Below are 10,082 nucleotides of genomic sequence, written 5' to 3'. Positions count from 1 at the left end.
GGTTGCGCACCGTCTGTTCGCCCTTCACAGACGATCGCCCGTCGTTTCCCGACGTGCCCGTTGGTGTACTTTGCCCCTCTTGCCTTTTCTTTTTGCGACATTCTATTATGCCATGACCCGGAATCTTGCAGAAGTTGCAATAGGATTTTTTTTTCTTTCTCCCCCCCCCCCGTGGGGTATACCGTTTCGGACTTCGCTTGAGTATGAGTCGAATGATTGGTTTTTCCCGTCTGTGTGCCTTTAATAAAACAACAATTTTCTGTCTGGTGCGTATTGGTTTTACATCGGTTACAGTATCGGGTCTTTCCTCCTGGTTTAGAGTTGTTGAAAAAACGTTGTGACTCCTTGTCGGATTTATACACTCGTTCTTCTTCCAAACTCTCTTTTATTGCCAATTCCAATGATGCTGGTTTACCCGCTTTGATTATCGTTTTCATGGGTTGCCTTAGTCCTTCGATTAATATGGCTAACGTTTGTCCCTTAATGTGTTCTCGGATAATTATGGCTTCGGCAGCCGTTTTTCCTACGACACTTGCGTTGCAGAGTTCGTGGAACAATGTTTGTATACGGGTATCCTCCCTCTCGCTGTCACGTCGCATTTAATTCAAGTTGAACATGAGTGGCGGTCCGTTGAACGCAGAATTCTTCCTCTAGTTTCTAGTAAGGTTTTAAGTGATTCCCATTGCTCAACGTCCCGGTACTGCGTGATCGCATAAGCGTTCCCGCGTAGTTTGGTTTTTATGGCTTTTAACAAGATCGGTCTGCTTCCGTCGGAGACACTTGTCATAGCGATTTCGCAAGCGCTAATAAAAGGGTAAATATCCGATGGTACTGTGCCATCGAAGCACGAGATTAAACAAAGAGCTTCCCCCAGTGCTAAAGCCATATTAGACGTATTTCCCGTATTTATTGTGTTAGTATTATTATCGGTCGTCTGCGCGTCGTTGCGCGCGTGTGTGTGTGCAGTGGCGAAACTACGATCATTGAGGCCCGTGGATACAATATTTTTGGAGGCCCTATATCTGTAATTTAAATTTCTAAACATTTGGCTGTTTATTTGTATGCAATAAAAAAAATATATTTATAGTAAATTAATAATTTATTTAATTATAATTTCGGAAACAGTAATAATAATATTTTATTTACATTGAAAATGATTTTTTTCTGCTACGGTCTTGAGCAAACGTCTTCACCAATAACGATAAGTCCAATTTTTTAGCACGCTCATTTTCTATTGATATCATCGCAAGACCACTAAGCCGTGTTTGGGACATTGTGCTTCTTAAATAATTTGTAATTAGTTTAAGTTTTGAAAATGTCCTTTCTGCACTCGCCACAGTAACCGGTAATGTAAGGAACAAGTAAAATGCCGTTAATAAGTCAGGGAAACTAGTAATCAAATTATTATTTTCAATTATTAGTAATTTAGTCATATCAAAAACGCTGTTACAAGACTTGAGTTACAATGACTCAATTTGTGTGGCAAGTTCTGCTGGATTAAAGTCCTGAAATTCATCAGCCAACTTTTTTGTACTCTCACTGATATCGTCATCTGATATTATAGGCAGTCTTAAAATACAACTAAATAAATTACTTATTTCACTAAGACCTTCAAATCTTGTTTTCAATTGTGTAACTACAGTATCGATACAGCGATATAAAACTTGCGTTTTAAAATAACGGTTTCCTTGTGAAAGACGTTGATCTTGACATAGCTCACCATAAAATTGTTTTACTTTTCTCGTTCGTTTACAAGAAAACTCCGGTGTAACATTCCACTGTAACGCTTTAGAATCTGCTTCCTCTATCAAATCATTAAAGTTCTCACGGATTTTCAACATATTTTCCATTGTGTTTTTTATCAAATCAACAACCTTTCCAATATCAGCTCCAGGTGATTGAAGTATTTTGGATGCTAAATTAATTTTTATTAATAAATATGTTCAAAACCATTAGTTTTAATAATTAATATTAAATTTCTAGTATTTACGTAACACCAATGACCACAATGATTCAATGATTGTTTACGAATCACAATTTAATGTTGTCTTTCAATGCAAAATAATTGTAAAACTACTTACCTAATTAACTTGGATGTTGTTTCTAACACCAAACACCCAATAACACCCAATAACACCACTGTTGGCGCACGTCGTGTTCTTACCGAAGCAGTTGACACGACGTACTCGCGGTGTCAGGAAGACAATAATAAAATGATACAAATTGGTAAATGGTAGGTAAAGTATAATATTTGTATTGATCAATTATCTCCGATGATATTAATAATAATTTAAGTGCAGTTGACGATAGACGTCTCTATGGCAACTACATACACAGAACTCAATAATAATAATACAATTCACAATAATAATATAAAATGATAATACAACATACGGGGAGACCTTATCTCAGTGCAACGGCGACAGCGATGATGTTGTTATTGTTGGGCGGCGGCGGCGGCGATGGTCGTCGGAGGTGGCTGGACGTGACAATTATAGGCGATCAGCTGATCGGCGGCGCAGACCGATATTATGATAACTCAATTAATATGGAAATAGCTCGGCGGCGGCGGCGACCACGGCCTTCAGTCGACGGTGGAACGGACGGCGGCGGCTTCCCGTACAACGCACTATACCTGACACTCAAATAGATCGGCGGCGGCTTAGCCTGTTGAACTTACGTAACATGTACGCGATACGTTACAACAAAGTAATATTACGTACGTACTACGCGCGCGACACAGCAATTATTAATGACGGCGATTGACGATTATAATATAACATCGAGTATACGACACGTAACTCGGATCTCGACCGGTACAATATAGAAGTCGAAACAATAGACGATACCCAAAAAGGTCTCCACGGACGTCAAAGCAGCGACGTCCGATGTCGAGCGAGACAGGGCAACTGGAGTAGACATATCGGCGCTGCAGCACAACATGCAAAATAGCCAGTCAGATAACACGTCGGAAGGGAAGGGGAATACGCAAGCTTAGTCGGCGGTCAACAGGTAAAGTCGCCAACACCGATAGCGGTACGAGTTTAACGACGGCTTGCGTAAACATCCTCCCCCCCGCTGGGAAGAGCAGCTTCACAGCGTACCGAAGACTACCACAGTTGATCAGTTGAAATGGTGATCTTGACTCTTGAGATGACGAAGTAAGGGCTGGCATTAAAGGTGCTAATTATACAATAAAAAAATGACAAATATACAAAAGGATACATAGTAAGAATAATATATAGTAATAAGCAAGATAGATATTAAATGGTAACATCAATTTCAAATAGTATAACGTTTCAAAAGAGTAACGAACAAAAAAAACAACAATGAGTAAAAAAGATTTATACACAAATAATCAAGGCAACAAGCGGTACATCGTGTCACTGACACCAAAGTAAGAAAATATAGGTTTTTTTTTTGTAATAGTGACTGGAGTGGGTGTAAGGAACTACTATGAGGGTACGGATGGAACTGACTAGTGGGGCTATTCCGTAGGTAACAATACTAACTTAACCACAGGTCTAGTTAGCTCCCCTTGTGAAGTTAACAATCGGACTACACGAACTACACCGTCAACGCCTGGGTTGACACTTAGTATGCGTCCTAAGCGCCAGTGGGTGGGGGCCAGCTGTTTGTCTTTCACTACGACCATATCGCCTATTTTGAGGTTGGGGCTGCTCTTAGTCCATTTGTTGCGTACTTGCAGAGAGCATAAATATTCGGCGGACCACCGACGCCAGAACGCCTGATGGCACTGGTGGAGAAGCTTCCAACGAGGAACCGACTTGCTAGCTGTCTCTGGCATCGGCAGATCTGGCACGGACAGCAACGGCCGGCCAATCAGAAAATGACCTGGTGTCAAATAGTCTAAGTCCAATGAGGACGAAGACATTGGCGTGAGTGGTCGTGAGTTGAGGACAGCTTCGATTCGACAGAGCACGGTTGATAGTTCCACCAAGGTTGGATGGTGACACCCCATTACCCTAGACAACAGAGTTTTGGTTGAACGTACGGTGGCTTCCCAGAGACCTCCAAAATGTGGTGCCGCCGGGGGGTTAAAGTTCCAAGAACAGGGAGCGCGAGCTGTCAACCGGTCACGATTTTCTGGATGGTTGACCAGTATGGATAGCCGTTTTGACGCGCCAACAAAGTTGGTACCGCAGTCAGAAAAGATTTCTTGAGGCAGACCACGACGAGCTACAAACCTATCGAACGCCGCTAAAAATGCGTCAGTAGATAGCTCAAGAACGAGCTCCAGATGAACGGCTTTGACAGCCATGCAAACAAAAACAGCTATGTAGACCTTGTACTCTCTAGGCTTCCGTAGGCGGCATTCTCTCATTGGAACGGGGCCGGCATAGTCGATTCCGACTTTGGAGAAAGGCTGACATACTTGAACGCGGGCTGCAGGCAAATCTGCCATCAGAGGTTGCGGAGATTGAGCGATAGCTCGAACACAGGTGGTGCATGACCCAATAGTCTGACGAATGACAACACGAACTGACATTATCCAAAAGTTACGGGTTATCAAAGCGGTTATAACCCTGGGTCCAAAATGACACGTAACTAAATGCCAGTGTCGAACGATCAGCTTAGCTAAGTGTGACGTCTTGGGTAACAGCATGGGCTGCTTCTGAAGAGTTGGTAGATCGGCGTGATGTAGTCTACCGCCAATGCGGATCAGTCCGTTGGAGTCAATGAATGGGCGGAGACGAGCGTATGAGCTTGATGGAGTTCGGTTCGATTCCAGGGTGATGAACAATCCAGACAACAATAGACGCTGAGATACTAAGACAATACTGACAAGTGACTCCTGAAGCTCAGATGCCTGCAAGAAGGTGAGTGGGTACTCCTTACGCTTACAGTGAAAAATGAAACGGCGTACCCACGATATGACACGAAGCATGCGTTCATACGAGGAAAATCGACAAATCCATTCAGATGGTTCACCAAAAGTTACGGTAAGGGATACGATCTTAGTATCAGGTAATTGTTCCACTGGAATGGGAGTTGGAGACGTGTCCCAAGTATCGACATTAGCATATAAAAATTTCGGGCCACACCAATACAACGAATGGCTAATCAACTCGGAAAGTAGCATTCCCCTGGAAGCGCAATCCGCAGGATTGATAGCAGAGCGAACATATCCCCATTGGCAATGTGGAAGAAGTGTATGTATTCGATGCACACGATTGGAGACAAACACTTTGAACATAGAGTGAGGTTTGACTAACCAGGACAAAACTATCTGTGAATCAGACCAAGCAAAGGTAAAGTCTACGTTCAGTTTATCCTGCAATATCGTCAGAAGGCGGTACAGCCACCGAGCAAGTAGGACAGCGGCACATAACTCGAGTCTAGGCACAGTGGAAGTCTTTACAGGAGCCATTTTGGTTTTGGATCCAAGTAGCGAAATAGAGACAGAGTGATTGTGTGTGACTGTGCGCAAGTACACTACTGCCGAATAACCCTTTTCTGACGCATCGCAGAAGCCGCACAGCTGAACGCGAGACTGCAATTGCGTGGATAGGAAACGAGGAACCTTTACATTTGATAGTGCCGGGAGACTGTCGACAAACACGGACCAACAATTGACCAAATTTGGTGGTAGAGGGTCGTCCCAGGATACATTCGCCTTCCAAATCCTTTGCATGATATGCTTAGCATAAAATATGACTGGAGCGAGAAATCCGATCGGGTCATAAATTCTCGCGATGGTGGACAGAACAGTACGTTTGGTTGGAGTGTGTGATGATGGACATACGTTGAATCCGAACACATCCATCGAGGGATTCCATTGAAGACCCAAAACCTTTGTCACACCACCCTCCTTATCGTCGAAATGAATGACGTCAGAAGCACGGTCCTCCAAAGGCACGGCTGTCAATATAGATGGCAAATTACTTGACCATTTTTTGAGGTCCAGACCGGCGCGGCCCAGGACTAATTGCAAGTCTGACTGCAACTTTACGAGTTCATTGGAAGTATCAGCTCCGACACAAACGTCATCGACATATGTCTGATGCAACAACGCGTCTTTGACTGTCGGAAAGTCACTGCCCTCTTGTTCAGCTATGTCTTGAAGCACTCTTAAGGCCAAGTAGGGGGCACAATTCACGCCATAGGTGACCGTGTTAAGCTGATACTCCTTCAGTTCGTCCGTTGTTGACGCCCGCCAAAGTATGTGTTGAAATGACCGGTATTGTTGATGTACCAGAATCTGGTGGTACATCTTACATACATCAGCAGTGAAAGTGTACTTGTGTACCCGGAACCGTAGAAGAATATCGATGATATCTTGTTACAACTTAGGGCCGGTATGCAGACATTGGTTTAACGAAAGCTTGTTTGATGCCGTTGCAGATGCATCGAAAACAACTCGTATCTTCCTCGAAGTTAGCGAGCCCTTAAACACCGGATGATGGGGTATGAAGTATGAACCTGGACAAGGGGCAATGGACATATGTCCCAACGATTCATACTCATGCATGACATGAACGCAATAACTTATACTAAAGAACAAATCACGAACCAACGACAACATGAAGATCGGTACGATCAAATCGAAACAAAAATATATATATATGTCGTCATTGGGGGAGCTTCTATAATGATTATTATAACAGTAAACATTATAATCGTCTGGTTCGTCAGACAGGAAACAACAAAAACACCACCACCCAGGCCATGGGAGTGTCCTATCATGATGGAAAATAAATGGACACAAACTCCAACACCAGAATCAACGGCGGAGGTCACCAGCACAACACCAGAGTGCTAGAACAATGGGATGCATTACTTTTATATTTCCAAGATAAGCATTTAAATGAACGCCTAACAATAGCAGAATCAATATACAGCACACTCACAGACCCTCTCATAAGACTTGTATTTTTGTTTTTAGATTGGGTCTTGCCAAAATTCACCTCACTTAATTCTTTTTTCCAAAGTTCCTCTGTAGTGATAACTCAGTTACACGATAAAATGATTTCTACTTATAAAGATATTTTATCATGTTTTATGAGACCAAATTATATTAAAAAACTCCTATTAACGACATTGATCCAGAAAATGATAAACAATATATACCTTTTACACAAATGTATCTCGGCATAAAAGTATTAAAAGAAATAGAAAAACCTAACATTGCAAATAATAAATCCTTGTTAAATGACTTTTATTTAAGAACACAACATTTTCTAAAAATCTCTTGCATACAAATTAAAAAAAAGTATAATTTTAATGATCCATTAATGTCAAAACTAAAGTTAATTGACCCTAAAGTAGGTATCTAGAGAAAATGCTTCTATTTTCCCCCTTTTAATTGTGTTACCTCGATTAACACAATCAAATGATAAATTATTGCAACAAATTGATGATGAATGGAGATTATTGTTTAACTTTGAAATTCCTAATGAAATACTAAATCATTTAGAAGAACCTGATGTTTTTTGGTTTAAATTATCTAATTTACAGATGGGAAATCAAGAGTATCCATTTGTAAATTTGGCAAATTTTGCTATTGAAGCTTTATCTCTTCCTCACTCTAATGCCGATTGTGAGCGTATTTTTAGCAAGGTTAATCTGATAAAAGTCAAAACTAGGAACCGCTTAAATACAGATACAATTCAAGCATGCTTATTAGCCTCGCAAGAAATAAAAATAAAAAATAATACTTGTATAGATTTTGTACCTTCTAAAAAAATGATAGATTCTATGACAACAAGTAATCTTTATGACAACAATAGTAACGATGAGTTTTGTTTTGACGGATAGTTGTTTTGAGAGAGTGAATTAATATTAAACTTTTGTACTTAATAACTAAAAACATATTAACCAATTTACCTATATTATCTTTAATTAAATTAGTATGATTGTATATTTTTTTAACATTTGCTATTAAACAAATCAAAGGATGATTTATTGTGTTAATACATTTATATTTGTTTATTGTTATTTATATTATCAGATCAAGTTAATTTTGTTTAAATGGTTATATATTTGTTTATTGTTATATTATTATAAACAATTAAAAATGTTGATGTAATTCAATAATAATGAGTATTTATTTCAATCCTACATTTTTCTAATTATTAGATTTATTTTTCATTTAAATTATGTTGATAAAAAAAGTATGGCACATAGTGTACCTACTTAAAAATCACAATTAAATAGAATAGTTGTTCAAAGTTATCAATTGTGACTTAGTTGTTATCTCGAGTTAAGAACTTTAAGTTAAGTTACTTATTAAAAAAAAAATAATATAATATAGTATCAATATACTTATAGACTATAGTATTTGCGTTACCGAGCGAAGCGAGTGAAACATTTTTAGGTACTTATCAACTTTTTTTACGATACGAACAAAACGAACAATTTACAATAATTGTCTGAACATTCGGCCTTTTTAACCTGGCAACACACTGTTACTGTAAACTCGTCGGCGTGTGTGTTGGTATGTAGGTCAGTAGTGTTATCGCGCGTGTTATTGTTTACCGTCTGGTCCGTTTCGTAGTTAGTAGTGCCGGAAACCGCGGCGGCGGCCGCTGCTACGACGTCGTCGAATGTGTCGTTAGTGGCAGCTGAAGGGGGGGCTCGCGGTGTTGGTTCCTACGCTTTGCACCGCTAATGGTATGTCGGGATTATTACTGACGAATGCTCTAGTGCGAGGACGGTTCGTAACGAAAGGCCTCGGTCTCAGGGCCGTAACTACGGGGGGGGGGGGGGGGTTTAAGGGGTTCAAACCCCCCCCCCTTTAGAAAAATAGAAAATTTAAAAATTTCTAGTTTATTCTAAAATTTAAAAAAAAAAATTTTAAACCATTTTTTTTTGAACTGAATAAATAATAAATATGTATCTTCTCGTCGAATTACGGAGCCTTTCGTACACGTAGAACGGTCATAACTCATAGATAGAGGGCACTTTTCGTGTGTGACTTGTGACTGCACAATATTAATATTATATATTATATATATAATATATATATTCAATAATATAATTATAATATATATTATACTGACATATTGTGAATTACTGCAGACTGCAGTATGTTTGACCGGTTACTACAACAACTACTCTATAGGCAAGGCCAGTCTATTAATAAAACGATCTATGGTTTTCCCGGTTAAACTGATATTACTGCCATCAGGTGTTGTGACCCAATCATATTCCCTAATATATTTATGTTATTAAAAATTTTGTGCTGTCTACCTGTTTCTACTTCAACACCAGAAAGGTCTTTTTCTGGCTTAAAAAGAATAAAAACCTACCTCAGAAACAGTATGAAAGAGGTATGTATTATGTATAAACAATAAATTCTAATTAACCTGATTATTTTGATTTCATTTTATTGAATTGTTTGTCAAACAGGATCGTCTCAATGGTTTAGTGCTTCTAAGTTATTACAGAAATGTTGTTATCACGCCAGATGAAATATTAAACGAAATGGCAAAGAAGCCGAGAAAAATTGATATAGTGTTATAATGAAAATATAATGTTTTATTCTCACTATTTTGATGTTTTACTCAATGTAATTTCCTATAGTAATATCCTCTATAAAATTTCTATCTATGGAACTGAACCCTCCCCATAGAAAATTCTTAGCTACGGCCCTGCTCGGTCTAGAATCTGCCCCTACTCTACTGTCGTCACTATCATAAGCAGCGCCCGGGAGGTATTCGTCGTTGGAGGTATTCGTCATTGGAGTCCTCCGTCGACATTCACCCCTCCTTATTATTTAAGCCGTTAGGTATTATTGCCGTATGGAACGACCAGTCTAGAGCTGGCGGTATGTGAAATTCACTCACCCGTAGTCGGTATGTTTTTACATACCGGTTTCTGTCGGTATACCGGTATGGTAAATACCGCAAATTTTTTCGGTAAATACCGTCCCTCAGATAAATACTGTCTCTTCGATAAATACCGTCTCTTCGATAAATACTGTTCCTTCGGTATATACCGTCTCTTCGGTAAATACCGTATACATTCGGTAAATAATACATCGCCTGCCGCAGCGAAAAAGGTCGTAACTCTATTTTCTCAACTTTTCAGGAGGAGCAAAACTATGATGGTTATATAAA

The 10,082-nt window shown here is 39.6% G+C and overlaps 1 protein-coding gene and 1 pseudogene across 1 annotated transcript; one reads left to right on the top strand and one right to left on the bottom strand.

The window, feature by feature from the left end:
• Positions 1 to 3,487: 3,487 nt before the first annotated feature.
• On the bottom strand, positions 3,488 to 6,235 carry LOC132953816 (uncharacterized). The gene has a single exon (XM_061026153.1). The coding sequence runs from the start codon at positions 6,233 to 6,235 to the stop codon at positions 3,488 to 3,490; it is 2,748 nt and encodes a 915-aa protein (XP_060882136.1).
• Positions 6,236 to 6,987: 752 nt separating this feature from the next.
• On the top strand, positions 6,988 to 7,779 carry LOC132934326 (uncharacterized; annotated as a pseudogene).
• Positions 7,780 to 10,082: the final 2,303 nt, after the last annotated feature.

The sequence above is a fragment of the Metopolophium dirhodum genome, chromosome 1, assembly GCF_019925205.1.
Source record: "Metopolophium dirhodum isolate CAU chromosome 1, ASM1992520v1, whole genome shotgun sequence".
In the NCBI taxonomy this organism is placed as follows: Eukaryota; Metazoa; Arthropoda; class Insecta; order Hemiptera; family Aphididae; genus Metopolophium; species Metopolophium dirhodum.
Note: the sequence above shows the minus strand (reverse complement) of the source record. Positions and strands in the feature narration are given on the sequence as shown.

What these genes read in the sequence shown, in the direction of transcription:
- LOC132953816 (XM_061026153.1), bottom strand. Translation starts at nt 6,235, where the DNA reads ATGTACCACCAGATTCTGGTACATCAACAATACCGGTCATTTCAACAC.